At 37.2% G+C, this 22,331-nt stretch overlaps 2 protein-coding genes across 3 annotated transcripts; both read right to left on the bottom strand.

The window, feature by feature from the left end:
• Nucleotides 1-41: 41 nt before the first annotated feature.
• On the bottom strand, nucleotides 42-19,687 carry LOC141820393 (uncharacterized). 2 transcript variants are annotated; one of them, XR_012601135.1, is made up of 10 exons: nucleotides 19,588-19,687; nucleotides 19,287-19,496; nucleotides 15,794-16,064; nucleotides 15,374-15,524; nucleotides 12,187-12,409; nucleotides 11,539-11,630; nucleotides 11,302-11,437; nucleotides 4,390-4,721; nucleotides 1,124-1,445; nucleotides 509-552 (listed from the first exon to the last, which is right to left on the bottom strand). XR_012601135.1 is itself a non-coding variant. In XM_074707697.1 (9 exons), the coding sequence occupies exons 2-9, from the start codon at nucleotides 19,493-19,495 to the stop codon at nucleotides 302-304; spliced, it is 1,665 nt and encodes a 554-aa protein (XP_074563798.1). In that variant the 5' UTR covers nucleotide 19,496; nucleotides 19,588-19,687; the 3' UTR covers nucleotides 42-301. The 2 variants fall into 2 exon arrangements, 1 of the variants encoding a protein (XP_074563798.1); XM_074707697.1 differs by lacking the exon at nucleotides 1,124-1,445 and having other exon boundaries at nucleotides 42-552.
• Nucleotides 19,688-20,142: 455 nt separating this feature from the next.
• LOC141820306 (polygalacturonase At1g48100-like) lies at nucleotides 20,143-21,997 on the bottom strand. The gene is made up of 6 exons (XM_074707596.1): nucleotides 21,663-21,997; nucleotides 21,456-21,590; nucleotides 21,199-21,369; nucleotides 21,071-21,115; nucleotides 20,788-20,995; nucleotides 20,143-20,687 (listed from the first exon to the last, which is right to left on the bottom strand). Exons 1-6 carry the CDS (start codon nucleotides 21,975-21,977, stop codon nucleotides 20,143-20,145), a joined length of 1,419 nt encoding a protein of 472 aa, XP_074563697.1. The 5' UTR covers nucleotides 21,978-21,997.
• Nucleotides 21,998-22,331: the final 334 nt, after the last annotated feature.

Below are 22,331 nucleotides of genomic sequence, written 5' to 3'. Positions count from 1 at the left end.
TATAGCTGCATATATATATATATATATATCATGATTATACGCACTAGCTGTAATTAATTTTACATTTATAAATCATAAACTAAAGTGTATACCCACTTCAGCCATGCACCACATTTATAGGTAATCATATACTATGCAACATACATCTCATCTCATTCCAATTTCGCTATGTTTCTCACTGCATAATTTGTTACAATCCAATTGGCTTGAGCTAAAGAAGATTTCAGCAGGTCCACAATGAGGTGTAGGTAGTAGCTTCAAGAGTTGCATGGCTGATACTAGTCTGAAGAGGTATTGCCTCTCAAACTGAAACTTTATTCTTGTATGTGCTTTTGAGAAAAGACAATCTTCTCATAAGAGGCAGTTTCTCATCCCTCTTTCCCATTTTATCCAAATAAAAGGCAACCTTTTTTAATGTTGTCACAACCTCCTCACTCTCATAGCCTAGTTCTCTCTCTTGAATTGCCAACACTCTTTTGAGGATTGCTAACACATCATCATCATTTTTCCCCAGTCTCATCTGAATTGACGCAAGACATTCAAGGGCTTCACCTACAAATAATGAAAACAAAATCTGTGTTAAAAAAATGATCCTGTAGTCTATAAAGCATGCGAACAATTTAAAAGAATCCAACTTTAAAGATGAACAATGCTAAATAAACTGTCCTTGTCATCATTAAGTTAGTTAACGTGACTGCAGAAGTTGAAGAATTTGTGCAACAAGTATTAATGAGAACATTATGCAATATAAGGCATGCTAGGAACACCTAGAATAACTAAGTAATTGAAGAAAGATGTACACGTGTTTATTTTGAAATTTCTTATCATTGGTCAAGCTTTCAAATAAATAAAATTTCATTCATGCAAAGAGTTGCACTGATTGGAATACTATGCATGTAGTTCTTGCCTTGGCATGCACTGATAATCAACCCATGTACATAAAGTAATGAAAAAGAATGAAAGTTAATTTCTTCAAAAGTATTTGAGCCCCATGCTATTGGAATTTGGCCTACTGCTTTAAGCATTCATAGTAGTTCTTGATATTGTTCAATTTTCACAGATTCTGTATTCTTTCGTTGAGTTTTCATTGCCAGTTCATTTTCATCTGAGGATTGTGCTTGACCTGTTCAATCTCCAGCCGAGGTTTCAATACCAGAATTCTTCTTTTTTCTTCACGGAAAATCATGTCAAAAACATCTGAATATATCTATATCAATTCAACCTATCCTCCCTTTTGCCAATGCTTTTTCAAACCATGGCGGAAAATTGCAAGGCTTAACTGCCTCTTATCGCTTGGAATGTAACAAACAACCATTTGTTTGTTAAAGCCTTCCCAGCTTCCACATATCCAAAGTATCAAGAATGGGATGTTGAAGATGCAATAATTATGTGATGGCTTTCGAGTTCAAAGCATTGGGAGATCAGTAGGGACATGGTGTTCCTCTCTACAGCATAAAAAAATGGGAAACAATTCAGCAAACATACACAAATGGGGATGCTGCTGTTATCTATGATCTAAGACCAAGACTACAAATAGTAAGCAATGTGATCAAACTATTACTGAATATTTTTTCTATGAAGAGACTGCGGTTGGAGATGGATTAATATAGGAATATGAAAAATGAAATTTAGCAAACAAATCCAACAACTACTCAAGTGATTGCCCGTTTGATTCTCTCACAAGGCCAATCATTGATCAGTCCCAGTTCAAATCCTTGTAAAACAAAAGCCATCACCCTTTACTGAGGTGTTCTCAAGAATTAGTACAATGGTTTTGATGTTAGAGTCTAACTTGGCAGAAAGCTCCACCTTGATGACTAGTTGGTGATGAAAACCATAGGCAGTCCTATATAATCCAGGGAGTCAAATGAGACTATCAAGTTTACGGTTAAAGATAATTTTTGGCTTATATACTATAAAATGATTTTCCATGCAAAAGAAAACTGTTTTAAACTCATCAAAACGCATGATTAAGCCATGCTGTCCACCATGACTGAGATTCATTGTTTGACTGTGGTGTCAAGATGTGGAATGGCTATGACACAGCGAAGAGTTGACGATGAGAAGCAAAAGGGTTCTTCTTCCTTGCAGTTCCTCATTCCCATTGGACTGCAGCAACCAAAGCAATTACAGAGAGCAAAGTGACTGACTGATCCTCCTTGCAATCTGCCAACGGTGAGTAAAGTCGAGCAAATCATCCTTGTGGAAACAGCAAGCAATTCCTTGCAGTTCTACAGCACTGGTAATGCAAGCAATTGCTCCTCTAAGCCATTTCAATCCCTCCTCACGGTTCTCTAGTGCAAGTGACGCCAAGTCCAGTCCAGGTAGCTTCTTCCTTCTTTTTCTCCTCCACCACCTCTTACTTTCTTGCTCGTTCTTGCTGCGACTGGCCTCATACATGGGTATCGAAAAAATGACTTTTCTTTCCAGTCATTTTCACAAGAGGCTGAAACCTCGATTCCAAATGAGATTTTAAACTTGTGGAAAAGTACTAAACACTTAGACAAAATGAAGGACTTAAAGGCCAATAGTGTAGATAAGCTCATGTTAGTGACTACGAACCTACAAGAGTTTAAGTAGAGAATAACAGAGAAAATGATGAATTCAACAAAGAAATCAAGAAGTTAAGAGGTTAACTCAAGTTTATGCTTATCAAATCAAACAAGAACATTCTTGTATTTCTAATGTCTCTTTAACCAACTTAATATTTACATTTTGAATTCAATGGTTACTCATCATAAAACACATAATCCTATCAAATTCAACACTTGTCAACCATATAGAGAGAGAAAGAGAGAGTAAAGTGTAATGTTCAAGTTGAGGGTTCCTTGCCACTGATGGTCATAAGCTTATAAGTACCCATCTAAAATGTCATCTTTGATGAATCCTAGCAATTCTTATAACTAAAAAGGATCCATCTAAAATAAAATATTATATATATATATATATTATGTATTTTTAGATGAGTCCTTATAAATTATAAGCATTGATAGCAAGGGAACTATCAACCTGCACTCTACTTTTTCCTTAAAAGCAAGTTTGAAATTATCCACCAACATTGCTGCTATTTCACAGGTAACTGCAAAGACAAAAAAAAAAAAAAAAAAACAATGTCACTGGTAATGCAATAAGGCTACGTTCGGTATGCAGGAACCACCAAGGAGTCAGAAGCATCAAAGTACTGCTTGGCCAGCAACAACAAGGTGATGGGCGTGCTACAGGAGTTAATTGGGTTGGATCATGGAAGGAAGGCAGCATAGAGGCACACATTGGTAGTGTCAACATGGTGAAGAAAATGTAATGGGTGTCAGAGGCGGCGACAGAGATGGCAGTGTCAATGATGTAGAAGCTAGGAACATGGACGAGGGAAAAGAGGAAGGAGTTGCTACAAGTCAGGGTGTTTTAGAAGGAAGTGAAGGAAAAGGCTACCAATTTGCTGAGGAGGTTGAATGAGATCAGGGGAAGGCAAGAGTAGTGCATTGCACCATGGATTTCAAGGGTTCAACAGGATTTGGGAGTGCATTAGTATCATAGTTCTCTCATATTGCCAATAATTTATTTTCTTATTCCATTTCATAATTCAACAAAACATAGAAATGAAATTCATCAATTCATTTATGATTACTCTTCAAACCATTCCATTCCCATTACCATTTTCATTTCAATCCATTCTATAAATCCTTTAAAATCCTACATAAACAATTTTAGTTTCTAATTTTTATTTGTTTTAAGAATTTGAATCTTAATTAGAATCTTTAGAAAGTTTGTTTGAGATTTTTGGGATAATTAGGTTGTATTTTTTATGAAGGCAAAAAAAAGATCTTAGCCTCCAGATTCTTAGGCATTTTAGGCTAAAAGTAGTCATGATCTTAGCCTACTAAGATGTCTCGGAACTAGCACAAGTCCGACTTGGGAATGCTTCTTTGCCTTTATCTGCTACTTGTTTTTTTACTCTTGTTATGTGGCCACAAATTTGTTGTGTTATATTTTATGTTAGGGATTGTGAGGTACACAACCCATTATAAAGTTGTATTCATAACTTATATATTACAATGGAGGTGTTGCCAAAATTTTCTTGAAAGATTCCCCTATGAAATGCCTCAGTCAGGTCATACACATGGTGGAGAGGTTCAGAATCCAGGGGATCACAACAACATTCCTTATCGCTAGCAGACTTCACAGACAAGACTTTATGATACTTTTGGTCTCTTAAGAATTATTAGTGAAAAAGTCTTTAGTGTTGTCCAAATAATGAATTAATAACAGTTGGTTCTTTCTAAAAAATTTGATGGTCATAGAATGATTTTGAGAGTATACAAGGACCACCTTAAAATTTCAGTGCAAGAGCTTTATAATATAAAAATGTAGAAAATAATACAACAGGCTCACCTACTGGAAGAGATGCCTTTCCAAATGCATTCTCACGGATGTGTACTACTTCTATAGCAATACGCTCAGCTTCTTCATCTCGTTTTAAGTTGTATAATGTAACAGCAAGGTGTAACATAGGGACCGTAATTGACTGATCTTTAGGACCCACTGATCTCAACATAATATTCAAGCATATTCTGAGCAAGCGCTCTGCCTCCACAAAGTTTTTTGAACGAGAATATGACATAGCAAGGTTAAGAAGGAGAGTTACTGAACTAAGATGTTCTAATCCTTTGTTCTTTTCTGAGACAAGTAAACATTCCTCAAGTAGTTCCCTTCCCTCCTGTACCCTAAGAACATGGAAGATGCAAGAACAGTTTAGAATTAAGACATTCAATCAAGTTAAACTAAGCTCAAACTTCTTGGTCAAAAAGGAAATTGAAACACAAACAATAAAGAGTATCTGTTCATCTAGATGCATGTATAAGCACATAACATATCTGTGAGTAAGATTGACACTTAGATGCAAGAAATATGCATGATCCAAATGAGCTTGTTGTAGGTTGAGCGTCATACATGTATAAGAGGTAATAAAATGAATTGAGAAAATATGATGATAATAAAAAGTATTCCAATTTTATACAGCATACTTTCATACTATGCTTAAATTGACTACTCAAAGATATTCAAGGTATGATCCAAGCTACATATTATATTTTATCATTTATCATGCGGTGACTGCTAATTAATCATTTCATTCTAAGCATTCCTCCCTACTTCTAGCTGATAGTTATTCATGTTCTGTAATAAAAAAAAATCCAATGGAATGGCGATGGAACCAAAGTCTCACCATCGATCCAAACATGTGCTTCGACATCATTATTTGATCAGAGAAATTATCAGTAGAAGAAAAATATAAATCAAAAAAATTTCCACCGAAAGGAACCTTGTGGATCCTTTGACCTTTACCTCAAAGTAAGTTTGAGGAACATATAGAGGCACGTGGTATTGGATACCATGGCCGTTGGCCTTAGGCCAAGTGAGAGTATGTTATATTTGAGAGGTGTCCTAAGATAATCGTCTTATGGTAGTATTATTTATTAGATAAATAGTGATTCACTATTTGAGTGCACATTCTCTATGTGTTTGATTGGATCTTAAACTCATTTATTGAATGTCCACAATACGATTCATAGCATGAGAGAATTTATAATTGGATCACAATTAGTGAGTATCTCTACATATGCAATTATGAATGTATTGAAATTATGCCTAGTCGATGAATTGATGAACACGGGTGTCATCGATTCTGTTGAGATTAGCACGTTTTAAACTGGTTGGTTTACCAAGCAGCTGTTCCCACTAGCTAGGAGACATTGGATGTTGAGAGTTAAATGTGGATGCTAGTTAAAGGTAACTAGTTCATTAGAGTGATCTGCCATTAGACTTATATGGTTCTATAGAGATATGTCAATGAAGATCTCAGTGCAACTTAAATGCGAATTTCCTTTGTCTTACAGTATTCAAGTTATCTTGATCATGAAAGCTTATACTTTGACATCTTAAGCAAACATCTCCAAGGAGGTGTAGATCCGGAATGATTGGATGTAAGTCGAAGTGCCCAAAGGTGTTTGGATAGCTCACAGAAGATTCACCGCTCCTTGAAAAAGGAAATGTATACCTTGCGGTCACTTATCAGGATTGTTACTTGAAATCTTTGGCCAAAGCATTGCATATCAAGAGTATGACATTCTTGGATACATGTATAAATAACTTGAATTCACAGGACAAGAAAGCAAGCTTGAACTAGGTGTGACGTAGTCAGTCTAGTGGAGACTAACACACATAGACCATGTCCTGAACTAAGTGGGTATAAGAAGATGAAAGGAACGAGGTACGTCTCATTGTAGCTACTGAAAAGTTCAGAGATGGTTCTGGAATCAATCGTTGATTTTTCGACCAATTGGGGGTCATGATGTACTACTAAGTGCTACTCATGATTGTTCTGTAGGACGACCAACATAATCGGGAATCTATTGGGCCACACACTACAAGTTTCTCTGAAAGACGTAAAATAAGTTTGAGAATTGGATTCTCAGAACGAGAGAAATAAAGTCTGGTTGGATCGGACAAAGGACAAAGATGATAGATTTTGTCTTATGAAGACAAAATGAACCAAATTGATTTTGTTCTAATGGAAGATATTTTGGCAGATCAGAAGCGATGATGGACTTCGTCTTATAAAGACGAAATAAACCAAATTTGTTTGGTTCTGATTGAAGGTGTTTTGATTATTGAAACAAATGATTTGGTTTTGAACCAACTTTGTTTGGTTTTGAACTGAACTTAAGTTAATTGACATATGAGTATCGGGTATTGAGTTAAGAGATGGGGTTTTGGATTGGATCCAAACCCAAATAAGATGTTGTATGAGATATAATATCAAAATATGAATAAACGGTTGATATTGAATCCTAATGGTTAGGATTAAATCACAATCATCTCTAAACCCGATTTGCTATAGTAAATCATTAACTCGGTTTGGCTTCTCTCGGTTTAGGTCTCTCCCGAGCGAGCGTTGTCAAGAGAAAAGATTGTGATTTTCTCCCTTTTAAGGTCGGTGCTCCGATCGCGATAGATAATGAACCCAAAATCGCGATTTCCTCAAAATCATGCGTCGTTCGCTGGAGGAGAGCTTAAACCCTAAGCCGAGCGCCGCGTTCTCCAACTCTTCCCAATCGCGATTTTGCCCTAATCGCGATTCTCCCAAAACGCTGGCAGCCCTTCTCCGGATCGGTTGCTCGCGAGAAAAAGGGAAATGTTCCCCGGCGTTGCCTCCGGTTTTCGCTTCCTCGCGAGAAAGGGATTAGCGATTTCTGAAATCGCAATGGTTGAAGCTTGGTCTGCCGCTCTCGGACAGGTGTAACCGGTAAGTTGAGTGTTGTTGGCTTCAGGAGAGTGGTGATCGGAAAGCCCTAGTTGATCGCACGCCGACCTTCTCTTCTCCCTCTTCCCTGTGAGCAGCCCATCGCCGATCTCCGACCACCAAGCTTGTGAAGCTACCGGTGCCGAAGTTCTTGGTGAAGAATTGTCTAGCAACCACCGATCAGAGCCTTGGTGGAGGGTTTTCTTTCAAGCAATTGCCAGCCACTAGTCCATCACCAGAAATTGTTTCCAGCAGTCGGAACTTGCCATCCACGACCGGCTATCTATTTGCCACCGTCAAGCTTGCTCCTTTTCGTGTGTCGCTTGCTGTTTGACACCGCTAGAAGCTTGTGAAGCTCTCAAAGATTGTTCCATCGTCGCCGGAAAGGGTTCCGACCGTTTGCCTACACTGGCGGTCAAAGGTTAACCATTGAAATCTACGCCGGAAATACGATTGCCAACGATCATTAGAAAGCTCCGAAAAATTTATCACGACAAGTGTTGTTGCGTATTTTCGATTATTAAGGTTTTCTCTCGTATCGACCGTTGTTGATCATCGACTAGTACCGAAGACGATGACGTGACTCGTGACTTGGGAAGTCGTCCAAACGAAAGCTTGGCGTGGATCACCGATAGAGGCAGAGCTTTGATAGAGCCGCTCGATTGATGTCAATTCCATTCCACGACATCCGTCAGGTATACCTAGAATAAATTATTATTTTTTAAAAATTTTAATTTTCAATTATGAAATATACCTGTTGTATACTGCATGCGTGTATTGCGAGTGTTGTAATAATTAGTTATAATTATTTATTTTTTTCACTATGTACGTTTGTGAACTGTGTAAACACACGCAACGCACTGGACCGATCCTAACACATATACCATACTGTCATGTCCTTACTTCGACTTTTGCTCCCTTAGGGGATGATGTTGTCAGTGGCAACGTTAAACCCTTATCCGATTTCGATAAGATATGACTTAGATAGTTTTCCTTAGCTAAAATGGAATTAGTAGATAGAGGTTTAGTTTGGATGTATGGAAGGTAGCCTAAGGAGGACGAGGAGATGCTCGATTTTGATATTAATATACCCCAACTGCCACCACCTCCACCTTCCCTTTCACTAGATGAGAGAGTAACTAGGCTCAAGGAGACAATCACTCATGGATTCCAGTGCTTGGAGGAGCAATAGTAGGAGCGACATTCAGAGATGATGACGAGACATTCAGAGATGATGCGCCTCCTCCATTGTTGACATATGAGCAAGCGTCCTCCTCCTTTAGACTAGATCTTAGCTTTAGACTCGTTTGACTTATTTTGCCTTTATTTGCTATATAGTCAACTTTTTAAGTTTAATTTATGTTTATTTGTTGACTTCCAATGTTTTCCACTTACTTAAGTTGATGATTACTTTCTACTTACTTAAGTTCATGCTTACTTGATGTTTACTTCGTGCTTACTTGTTAATGGAATGCTTTACTTGTTTATTTCAGTTAATGCTTACTTTTTACCTATTAATGTGGCTTTTGTTGACTTGCTTTATTGACTTAAATTATAATTGTTGACTTGAATTATTGACCATAATTGACTATTAAGCTTACTTTAGTTGACTTGAAGATTACCTACTTAGTTGACTTAAAATTTACTTAACTTTACTTAAGTGGACTTTAAGCTTACTTTAATCGACTCTACGCTTATTTTTACTTTACTTTAGTTCACTACAATTAAATTCATTTCTTTGCATGTTTAATTATACTTAAATGACTTCATTCCATACTGCATAATTTTTTAAGCATTAACTTTAAAAAATTTCTGATTTTTGAAAACCCAAGTTCTCTTAACTTCTTTTCGAATCATTTTTGATGTATGAAAAAGAGGGAGTGAAAAAACAAAAGTTTAATGTTTTTAAAATTTTAAAGTTTAACTAAGTTCTTACTAGGGGGAGAGAGAAACTTTATAAAATTTATTAAAATTTAATTTTATGCATAAGTGCAAGATTGCATTTCATTTCTAACATTATCATGTACAAATGCATATCCATTTTTCTAACTTTAATTTTTTTTACTAATTTTAAACTTAGTTTCTAAACATAAAAAGGAGGAGATTATTGATAGCACCATATCGAACCTATGTTTTAATGTATGATAAGAATAAGTTTAAAGTTAGGTTGCTTGTGTCAAGTATGCAGATGCAGGTAACTTGACGAAGGGCGAAAGTCTTGGTAGGTAAGTCAGCCGATCAGATACCAAGCAATGGAAGTCCCAGTGGGTCAGCAAGAGTTGGACCAAACATTTGGTACTAGAAATCTCATTGGGTCAGCAAGAGCTGGACCAACACTTGACAACTTGGTTGTTCCAGACGACGAGAAGGAGTTTGGTCAACTAGAATCACATAATATTATCAAACCCAATCACAATATTCCAGGTGACCGGAATGAGGTCCGAGCGACCAGAGAAAGCAAGATCCAACAATCCGGAAGAGACGGTCAAGGATAGAAGTTAACCAAGTTTCAGGCGCCCAGAGGCTGCTGAATCATCTTCATCCCGAGTCGAACCAGATGAAGTTTACAGCCATGTCAACATAATCCAAGCGACCAAAAAGACTTCTAGTTGACTGGAATAGTACCACGTCGACATCGACAAGGCTCTATAAAAGGAGGTTTGAGGCAGTGGTTTCTACATCTAATACATTTCGAAACAACTCTTCAAGTCCTCGTCTCCTTGCTCATATTTGCTAATACGCTGTGTCCGTGCTCTTCTTTAAATCGGCAAGATCATACTTGTAACTACTATTTTTATTTTGTTGTCGTACATCTTATACTTTGATTATATGTGATTATATTGTGCTTAACTTTAGATTCTTGTTAAAAGGTTTTTCTCCACCTTCAGAAGCTTTCTAGAAAGGAGATCATTTAATAGAATCATTATTTTTATTAATTCGATCATTGCAATTCTAATTAGTTTGATCATTACTGGTTTAGTTAATTCAAGTTTGATTAAGTTAATTGCTAGTTCAGTTACCTTAAGTTTGGTTAAGTAAATTGCAAGTTTAGTTACTTTAGTAAATTACAAGTTAGTTTACTTAGATTGTTCAATTGCCTACTCAATTTATTTATTTATTTTACTATCAACTCATAAAAAATTAATATGCACTATTCACCCCCCTCTAGTGTAGACACCATCCTACAATAATATGTTGTTAATGAAGTGCCAAATAATATTCGCAACCCCATTTATTCAAAGAAAGGTAAAGGTTTTGTTGATAGGGAATCAAAGTCTGGAAGTAACTCTAAAGATCATCAAATGGAAAAATAATCTATAGGCATAATTCTCCTGGAAGAAAAATAAGATCTGTGCATTTATCACTGTCATGTATTAAAAGAACAAGAAGTAGAAAGATGGTAAGTTTTCTAAAATAAAGGGTAAATTCAAGCGGAGTCAGTTTGAGTTCATTTTCAACATAAATTGGAACCTACTCAACTTTTTCAGGTAACAAGAATTTGATCAAACTGCAACTGAATACCAAGTTCGGTAGTTATAAACCAGCATGAGCCCGGTCAGGTCATTATGAAGTATTAGGCTAGGAATGAAAAACCCACTGTAGCCCAATTTTAGTGTTATAATATGAGAGGATTGAGCAGGTTCCAGATAAAGTTGCTGGACTTGCTGCCTTTTTAGAAAAATGAAATTGTGTATTACAGATTAGCTAACAACTTCATCGTAAAACAATTGACATAAATAGTTGCAGTACAGTTACTGGGTATTTTAGGGATGAAACCCACTAGAGAATCCCATTATCACTAAATTTATAGCTAGTGAATCAACCAACGTTCCCAAATAAACTGATTTTTCAGTCGGGGCAGTGTGGGCCCAGTCATTGGGGGTTTTTCCCATCCATATCTAGGAGAGCAAAGCTCATTCTGGTGAGCCAAACCAAGCAGGACATGGGTGTGATACACATGGTAATTTATATTCCTTGTAAAATAAAGGTATATTTGCATTTACCTTCCTGCAGCATGAAGCAATTCTGCCAAATCAGTCCTCATTTTCTCAAGCAAATTGTCATCTACAGACATATATTTTGTATCTCTGATTATCTGGAGACCACTTTCATACATGGAAATTGCTTCATTCACATCTCCTATAAAACCAGAAGCTTTAGATAGAGGGAGTAGATGGCTGTTATCCCGTAAAATAAGTTAAAACTTTAGCATAACTAAAACAATTGTAAAGAGAAGTTACCCTTCGCACACATAGCATATGCCAAAGAGCACATAGCCATTCCCACCCTTCCATCAGTTTCTCCGTACACTTTCCTGTAAATATCTAGGATTCTGGGAAATAGAACAGGGAGTAAGTACCAAACAACCATGACTATCGTGATATTTAAATGACTTACTGCTTTAGAAGAAAAGGCAAAGTGAGATTTTCCAAGAACAATGTCTTATTAGTTAATTGCTGATGCACATGGAAACTGGTTTTGTTGTTTCAAGAAGCAAAGTTCTACATAACGCATTAAGATTGTGAAATTTCCTAATTGAAAGAAACTCTGCAGCTTCCAATATAAAGAAATCGTATTTGTCTTTTTGAGTTCATTTTAGTGCATAAAAATAGCTAATGTAAAAGCATGGCATGCCCTTTATCCATCAAAGAGAATTGAATGCTGAACAATGTCCATTAATTCTGCATCTACAAGTAAACATTCTTATACTAGTGGCTGCAAAAGCTACAAAAATAGACTGGTAAAAAGCATAGAAAGCTACAGAAAAATACTAATTACCAATTTTCACAAACGTCTGGTTACACCTGAAATCACACTGTCATTAGTAGACATTATGTTTCCACCATTCATAGTTCTGAAGAGACCTTAAAGTTCTATCTGGTACTTACCTCTTGAAGCAATTTACAGCATCTGTTGCCTTTCCTTCAGTGATTAAAAGATTACCGAGCACTGATAAAGGAACTGCAAGTTCTTCATTTTCAGTTCCCCTCTCATTCTCCAGAATATAAATAGCACGACCATAAAGTGCTACAGCTTCTGAGGCTCTTCCAGTAAGACCCAAGGCTTTTGCCATTCCCATAAGAGGTGTTATGTTAAAAGGATTGTTGATTCCTGCAAAGAAAATTTTCTCACATGATATTTATCCTAATGCCTCATTTTATAATAATTATTTTCTAAAATATGGAATATCTACAACTTTGGCTGCAAGATGCTAATTAAAACTTATGATTCTAGGATGCTGAATTGTATTTGAGTTTGAAAAATTTTGTCACTCCAGTGATTGTATTATACTGATTGTGTGTATGAGTTGATTCTAGGATTCTGAACCGTCTTCAAGTTCAGAATCAAACCAATGATGGTATTACAACGATTGTGCATATGAGGTGATTGGAAACATGGTTTAAAATGTCGATCCGTGCCGAAGTTTCGGTCCCAGACCGAAACGATACGATTTTAGTACCATATCATGTCGTACCGATATGATTTTGATACTTTTTTATTTATATATATAAGTAATTATTAAATAAACATGTTTATTGTGTATAATTTAAAAATAAATAGGAGATCTAGTCCAATAACGTAGGAGGATACATATAGTTGATCTCACTTAGTGGGATGATAGTTATTAAACTAAATGAAATAGGATTTGCATATGTAATGATTGATCTTTGTTCTAGTCAACTAGAGCATGATAGTCGACTTGAATGTGGATTTTAAGTGAATAAAATATTTTGATTCCGAGTGAAGTCAATTGGTGCAGTTGACTAGGTGGTTGATTAGTTAGAGAGTCATTGATTTTCTAGTTGACTTGTGATATATTTTTTTATTTTTTGAATAATTAAAATTTTTAAAATTATTTATAAAATTTTAAAATTATTTCAAATATTTTAAATATTTTTTAGAAATTTTAATTTATTTTTTATTTACAAAAATAATTTAAGATTCAATTTTGAATAAATTATTAATACGAAATTAAAATTTTTAATTAGAATATTTTTTTATTTTTTATATTTTAATAAAAATAATTTAAAAATAAAATTTTATATTATAATTATATTAGTTGATTAATAGTTTATTTAATTAATTATTAATTTATATAATATGTAGTTATAATTTATATAGTAATTAATTATTAATTAAAAATTATATTATATAATTTAAATAATACATTTTATAAAAAAACTTATAATTATAATTCATAAAATTTTATTTTATTTTAATATAATGATTTTAATTAAAATCGTTATATTAATTAATGGGATAATTTTATTAGGCTTTAATAAAGCTTATTTAAATTACCTCCGTCATATTTGGGAGTTGATTAAGATTTTTAATTTAATTAAACCAAAGTTCATAGGTACTCTGTTCCACACCCGTGCGACACAGCGCGACACCTTGGTGTCGCCGCACAAGCTCGACGACACCTCCAGAGGCATCACGCAGACTCAGCGATGCCTCCGGACTCATCGCGCGACAGCGGTAACCTCTCCCGACGAGTCGCGAGGACTCAGCGACGCCTCCACGGGGCCTCAACACGCCGGCACAGGAAGAGTGATTGTGTTGGTTTCGGTCCGCAGGCGGAACGAGACGTTTCACTCGTATCAGACGAAACAACTCGAGATTTCATTCCTTGATTGGCAATATCTTCCAACTTTATCAATCTGAAAGATAGATGATTATATGTTTAGGGTTTAGTTCAAACTTTTGTTGCTAATTTAGGAGACTTGCTCCAAAACATTCCAGATGTTTATCTAGAATCATATTGAAAATTTGCTTAATATTAATACTGAGAAATTGTTTAATATTATGTTCCTTCATATTGTGTTAACTAAATTTAAAAACTCAAATTCTAGGTGGCACCTTTATTCCTAGTGTCTAATGTATATATGAAAATGCCACTTCCACTTCTATTCCATATCCTGACAAATCAATCTACCCTTGCATTTCAAAACAACATGCTCCCAATCCAAGAGAAAGTAGTGGGAGTAGTGGAGTTATTATCATGGTTATAAATTTAGTTCTGGAAGGCGAGGTAAGCCCAAGTGCACTCATTATAATAAAATTTAGTTGTGGAGATGAAGGTGTATTTTTTTGGTGACATATAGGAAAGTATGCCAAGATGACAGTTCTCAAATTTCTTGTTACAAAATGCTTTTCATTTTAAGCAAAATCTCTTACCCATTCCTACTTATTCATTACCCATATTAACATTCGAGAAGCACATGAGGATGCACTTAGTAGACATTCTGATCAAAATAAAAGTTCAGTAACATTTTTATTACCATTTACCTCACGATGTCATACTTTATATCAAATTATATCAAACTTGTAAAATTGCTATCGCACATTCCCAAACTACCACTCATCTATATCTAATGCACAATCACAAGATGTTAGTATTCATTTTGTCTTAGGCTTACAACTCATTCAAGGGAAGAAAGATTCCATAATGGTGGCTGTTAATTTTTTTTTTAAAATGAATCACTTTGTTACTTACAACAACTAATGCTTCTCATGTAACTAAGCTTCAAAATGATAAATTATCGAAAGATCTAAGAACTATTACATCTAACCAACATTCAAGTTCATTAGACATTCTTGTTCACATTAAGGAGAAGCTTAGTACTTTAATTAAGAGTTTCAGGGAAAAGTTCACTTTCAACGAAAACCTATATTAATATACAAACTACAAAAATATTTGATATCTAAAAATATATAAATTATATTACAATAATTTAAGATAATTAGTAGAAAGTGTATTAATGCAATTACTATCCAATTCCCTACTCAAGCATTTTAAAGATTTTGAAGATGTTTGATGTTTGTAGTCTAAATTCTAGTTAATTTTTTACAGAGAATATTTTATACTTCAAAAAAAATCACGACTCATCATTCATTGCCATTATCTCACCATAAGATCCAATATTAACCTTTTTGATAACATTGTGAGGAATAATGTTCATAGAATAAGATTCCCTAAGAGTATTAGTGAATCCATAAATAAATATGATGCTGATAGATGCTATACTCAATTGGACAAATGACACATTTTGTAACCAAATATTAAGCACTTACCAAACTTTCGCTCTATGATCTTGAGACCTCTTGCATATAAAGAAATTGCTTGGTCAAACTTTCCCAAAGTAGTGTAACCACTTCCCATGTGCATCAATATTGAATCTAATATGAGTGTGTCATCATGCAGATCATCTACTATTTCTTTCAACTGCAAGTCATAAAAGTTCATTGTAAAACACCAAGAACATTGTAGTAATAACTATATTCTTTATGAAAGAGATTAGTCCTCTACAATCTACATAACCTTCATATAATACAATGAATCATTTGTCCTAAAAAATGAAGGTGATGTTATTCAATAATTTGAATTCCAAGCAATTAGCAAAGGATCTCATAGTGGCAGTTGGCGAATTAATGTTCTCTATGTAGATACTACAATTTGATCATAATGCAAGTGCAGTTTGGAAACAACAGTACCATATTCAGCAGATGCTTGCCATTTTTTAAGTCACCTGCACCTATGAACCCTAAAGTTAGGGTATCAAGAATAGCAGCTTGTTCTATGCCCCTAAAGCCACCATTTATCTGCTCTTTTACTGCTGCATAATTTGCTTTAAGTAGATCTAAAGCATCATTGATATGCCCCTTCTCAATCTTGGCTCTAACTTCAAGAAATAGATTATTTAGCTGTATCTCAAATTCATTCATCTCATTCAGTGTAGTAGTTGGTCCATCAAGGACGTTTGACCTGCTAATATAAGATATTCTTTAATCTCAAATTTATAAAAGCGGTTTAAAATAACCATCTCACCAATACATTTATTAAAGTTAAATTTGCAAAAAAACATTCCACATGAGTTTCAAATTCCCATTCAATGTCTAAGTGGATGTATATAAGCGGGTTGGACAGGGAACATTAAAAGTCCGAACTTAAGTTTAAACTGAACAAAATTCTGTCTTGGAGTCACAGAAACCAGAGTTCCATAATAGTTAAAGTGTCATGAGAAGTTATAGAGAATATAAAATATGAAAGTTTATCTCAGCAATATATACACAATATAAATTGTCAGGAACCAGCGAATGATTATGAGCTATCCTTGTATGAAGAACCATGGTGCAGTCGTATCTCCCAAATGAAGGAGCAATATTACTCCAACCCTAACTTGACATAACACTAATGAAAACCAGCCAGGAAAAAGGCTTAGCAAGCATACCTAGTATTGACATGTCTGAACAGGTTACAGGACATAAAATATCAAATAAAAAGTATCATTTTAAAAGAACTCAAACAAAAGGACACATGTCTTCTATTTTTCCAAAATAAAATAAAATTTACTTTCGTATGAATAGAATATTATTAGCCGACTTCACCTAGTGGGATAAGGCTTAGTTATTGTATGAATAGAATATTATGAGTATGTGTTAAATAGTTGATGGAATTTGTTGGAACTTTCGTCCTCCGTGGCAGTTAGTCAATTAAGTGTGAGTTGGATAAATTATGTTAGATTTGTTGCATATCATATTTGATACATATGTGAAGTTGTGCAAGATCTACCATATATACAAGTCGACTTGGCATGGCCAACATGTTTGTTGGCTTGATGGCTCAAGGTCCATGGAGATCAAAAAAGGATGACATAGGCATTTGAGAGACCTCAAGACAAGGTTCATGGAGATTAAAGAAGAATGACACTTGCATCTAAGGGTTCACATGAGGAGGAGCATTAGAGCGACATAAAGCCGAGGAGGTGAACTACGTAGATGAATGTGTGAAGGATGACATTAAGAGGAGTCGAAAACTCGGAACATTGAGGGGCATAGCACATGAGAAGACCTCAAGACTTGGAGAAAGTCCACAAGAGATGAGTGAAAGGACTTGTATACATTTCTTCAAAAAGTGGGAGAAATGGAAGATTTGTATAAAAAAATTCTTAATTCCTGGATTATTTGGACCCCATTTTTATGTTGTCAAAGGGGGCGAAGTAGGTCATGATAAATCACGACCGAAAATTAATCCAAATTGAAAAGTTAATCTAGGGGGAGAATGAATGAAGGAGGAGCCGATTGATTTGATTCTGCATTGCCTTTATTTGATTATGAATTATCTTTATTTGATTGGCATTAATGCTTATTTTCTGGTTGATTTTCCCTAATTTAAACAATTTGTTGTCAAACATCGAAAAGGGTAGACCGAACAATTTGACCATAGATTTTATGTTTAGGCAAAGGGTGTGCAGAACATAGGAATACACACAGGTATACCCAATAACTCAGGGTCCATGTAAGTACAAAGAAGAGTGATATAGGATACCCGAGGAACCAAAGGACAAGGAGTATCGGAGACAAGTACACCTAGAGCAGAAGACGTAAGCAAGCAAAAAGGGTGGCATGGGAAAGAAGCTAACATCCGAGGAACAAGAAGTTTTGCAGAAAAGCACATTGGTGGAGCGACAAAGAAGCACAGGAAGGGAGCCAAAGGATTCAATGCATCCAAGGGATAAAAAGTTCTGATGGAAAACTACACAAGATAAACTGTTGTGAGATGAGGGTTAAGTGAACTTGAGACGAAGGGTAGAACTCAATCTAAGCGAACTTAGCAATCAAAGTTCTAGTCGACTGCAGAGTTTTCTAGAGGAATAGAACAATAGCTACCGGAGGAATCATCTCAATAAACAAGATATAGAGTCCATCGGAGATTCAGGTGGCTAAAAATGAATCAAGCGACTGGAAACACCTGGAGCGTGATCCACATCATATCCCAATGAGGCGATCAAAGTTCTTGTTTGACCAAGTTGTTGTCAATCAGAAGCCATATCCGGGCGACCAGACAGACTCATGGATGATGCCAACATAGATGAGTTATTTCACAAGTAAATCCGTAAATCAATTTCGATAAATTAATGTCTAAAACCTATTCAAGTGATGAAGGAAAGAATAAAAATTATCAGCTTAATATGCTTTGATCCAACAAGGGCATACGCTTATACACGAGCATAGTTTATGGAGGTGAATGCATGAGAACTAACTCAAGTGTACATGAATGTTAATTCTTATGAAACTAATTAATATGCATGAAGGATTTTTTTTCAATCCAATTTTGTTGGCTTGCATCAAGGCATAAATTTTACTTGAAGCCTAAGCAACGAGAAAAAATAAGTTGCAGTTAATCAAATAATCAAACAATTGAATGATCGCACCGGCGTGGTAGAGGAGGGATGCACCTCCTTTGCACACAGCTTGCATGTGGAAATAAAAAAAATATTAATAATAAAGAAAAAATAAAGGGCTAAATTGAACGATTATACCCCGTTTTATGCCCTTTCACCCCTTCGCTCCTATTTTTTCACCCATTGGGGTCGCCCCGTCATTAGTATATAACAAACCCTCTTCACTCTCAAGTCACTCAATTCTTAAGTTTTAAAGTCTACTCTTGAGTTGTTCTCCTTTCTCCTCTGTAAGACTACCAAAGGCATTGAAATTTGTCGAGACTCAAAATTTTGAGTACTCTTATTTCGAGTTGATGGTCATTATATCATAGGAGTTGATTGCTAATAAATCGTTACTACCTAGGCAACACGATATTGTCTTAAAAAGAAATGGTTCGATTCATGGCCTTACCATTTATCCAAATATCCAAATGCAATGCAACATCCTAAAGGGGTGACTTGAAAACCCAAAGGGATAGATTGACTAACCAGAAAAGGTAGTCTGACTAATTACTAGTTATGATCCACGTCACCATACTATGACTAACCGAAATGAGCCGCAGACAAGACAATTAGCTCACTATCTGACCAAGGAAAGTCACGTTAGCAAAGTGCCATTCCACGACTCTCACCACTTCGATAAAACTCTTTGGGGAAAGAAGAAACTGCAGACCGTGCGTGCAAAAGATACTTGAGGCAGTTAAGAAATGGTGGATAAGTAAAATACATTCATGGAGCTTATAAGAATGAAAGACAACACCCACCCCTGCAAATTCTCCAACCCGCTGGAAAAATAGTCCCCTTTTGTAGCGTATTTCAGCCTGGCAAACTCTTTTGCAGGGGAACGCCAAGATACAAGCTTCCTAGGGACCTTGCAATGGCGTGCAGGGCAAAGCGGAGCAGATGAAAACCTGAGATCAAACGGCAAACACGAGCGCGCAGAGAACAGGATGGAAATTCCCCTTTCCGTCATTCTAACAAACATATTGAGGGCGGATTTAAGCTGACATTCATCCAAGCGTCAAACCTTCAAAGCAAGCGACTTCGCAGGAAGCTTTTTCGTACCTTGGGAGCGGAAGGCGAGAAAGATGGAAGGATTGAGCGGGCGAGGCTGCTCACCCAGCCACCGCCACCCCTCGCCTAACCGTGAGCGGAGCCGGCTGAGCCCTATCGTGACGGAGATGTTCGTATTGTCGAGTGTATTCGGGAGTAGCTCTTTTTATTTATCTGGGCAGCTAGCCCAACTAGTCCTGCCCCACATGGCCTTCAACGAGAGTCCCTATCAGGATTCATAGTTTAAACCCAGTGAGACACGTCCCGTGGTCCACGCCGTCAAAGAACAAACGGACGGCTGGAAAATTGCTCGGCCGAAAATCCATATTCAAAAAGAAAAGGCTTTTCAATTAGCTTTCCGTGTGACACAGTGGCAGTAAGCGATGGGGCTATTAACGATTTAAAAAATAAATAATATTTCTTTGAAAATTGCTCGGCCGAACGCAGATGCAAACGGACATCTATCCCAAATCTTGTTATTTCTTTGGTCTGAATAAATAGTGAGAGATGACGCAGGTTGTGTCCGTCCAGTCCTCCTTATTAATACAATCTAATTGTTACTGGGAGCTACTTCTCTGGGATCAAGCAGTGGATGTCCGGCTCCGTTGGTCCCTTTACGTCGCCGTAGGCTTTCCAGCAGAAAGGGTCGAGGACTTTCCCTCGCTGCTGCGCCAACTGCAGTTGGATGTCGCTGAGATGGATTCCACTGCACGGTTTGCTGTCGCTGCAAGCCAAGCGCACCGGCTGCGTTGTGTAAGTCCCGGCGACCCCGTCGTAGGTGATGTCCGACAACGCCACGGCCGACGTTTGGTTCTTGCACTTGCTCCGGTCGCAGTAGAATTGGTCGATCACGATCGGCGTCATCACCTGCGACACCTTGATGTTCGAGAACCTCAACCCCTTCGCGTACCCTGACCCGCCCTGCCATGTCTTGATCCTCACGCCGGTCGGCGTGCCTACCAGGTCGGCGTTTTGAACGGTGACGTCGGACACGGTGGCTTGCGTGTTGCCCTTGCCCAGTCCTCCGATGCTGATGCCGTGCCCCGGCCCGCACTTCACGTTCTGGATCAGGATATTGGAGCATCCAGTTTGGATGGAGATGCAGTCATCGCCTGTCGCCCATTATATTAATTATATGGCACGTATATGAAGAAAGAAATTAAATGTTCTTGAAGAAATTATTCTGCAGTTTAATTAGAAAAAACTCATTACCACAAGCCATATCAGTATTGCGGATAGTGACACCCACAGAGTTCTGCAGATGAATTCCGTCCGTGTTGGGGCTGTCGCCCGGAGAAGAGATGGTCACACCCGAGACCTCCACAGCTTGGCAGCTATCGAACTTTAGATGGCACTGTTGACTGTTTTGAATTGTAATACCAGTCACAGTTACATTAGAGCTCCCGAAAAATCTAAGCGCCTACAACACCATTATCAATCTCAAGACCAGTAAAACCTCGGCATGCATCTTATTGAATAGCTGCAGCAATCTTACCGTTGGTCTTGTGTGAGGCAAGTTTCCTCTGAGCTCAGTGTCCAACTGTAATTAAGAAACATATATCACCATGAAGCAGTACAAGAGCGAATATGGTAGGCACTGAGCTAGGTATACGATCGACTTACAGAATTGGAGAACAGATATTGAGTATTAATGCTCCACCAGGCACTGCCTCTGCCTTCGATAGTACCTTGTCCTTGGATTTCTACTTGCTCTAGCACTCTGAATTCAAGCCACTGTAGTCGACCTGTGCCCCAGGCTTCAGCACTGGTTGGAGCAATGATGGTTCCGTCCAACTGCAAGACATATATATATTAGCTAGTCATTCGTTCTGCAAGTAATATTATTGTTGATTAAGCTATATATATTGTAAAATAGTGACCTGAAACACGATGTTGGGTTTGCAGGGTCCTGAGAAAGAGATTGGGCCAACCAGGAACTCCCCGTTTGAAGGAACGAACATCGTCGCTGATGGCGCCTCATAATTGCATGCAGCTGCCCATGCATCCAGGAAAGCCTGCCATTAATCGTTGTAAGCTGAGCGAGCTTTATGAATACACAATTACAATTAACACTTTACTGCACGCACCATGGTGTCATCTGTTACCCCGTCTCCCTTTGCTCCGTAATCGAGCACGTCGAACGTGGACCCTCCCTGGATCGGCGCTGGTGGAGTCGTTGGTTCCGGGTTAGGCGCAGGCTTAGGTGTAGACGACGACTTCAACTTAGGCTTAGGGCTGGGTTTGGGTGGAGGATTAGCATTGGAAGGCTTCCTCTTTGATCCTTCTTTTTTGTTTGCCAACCAGTTCGCTGCTGGGTCTATTGCTGAATCGCACGTAGCAATGAACATGACGAGGAGAAGGATGGCCACTAACCCCCTCAACCCACCAGAGTGGTTGGCCATCGATCGATTCCCTTTATTGATTTTCTTTTTCACTCGTTGTGTGTGAGACGACAGCAGGGGGCTGAAGGGGCTTAAATAGCCACGCCATATTAATATATATATATCGACCGCAAGCCCTCCTTGTCTTGTTCTTTGTATCATGGATAGTCCTTAATTAATTCTCAGCTTAATTTCCTGTAAACAAGTGCATACATAACCTGCATGCGATTTCAATATACTGATCGTATGAAACAAGGAGAAGGTTTCATTTGGGTGAAAACAAGAAGCAAGTTTGCAACCGGCGTTGTCGTCTCCGTACGTAAACTATTTATATATATACAATCTGAACTCAGCAACGATCACGGGGGTTCCTCT

Source organism: Curcuma longa, unplaced genomic scaffold (assembly GCF_044706935.1).
Source record: "Curcuma longa cultivar G26 ecotype Majalengka, Jawa Barat unplaced genomic scaffold, ITB_CL_G26_1.1 utg3290_np1212_1714210_RagTag, whole genome shotgun sequence".
In the NCBI taxonomy this organism is placed as follows: domain Eukaryota; kingdom Viridiplantae; phylum Streptophyta; class Magnoliopsida; order Zingiberales; family Zingiberaceae; genus Curcuma; species Curcuma longa.
The sequence above is the reverse complement of the archived record's forward strand: the minus strand, read 5'-3'. Positions and strand labels throughout refer to the sequence as shown.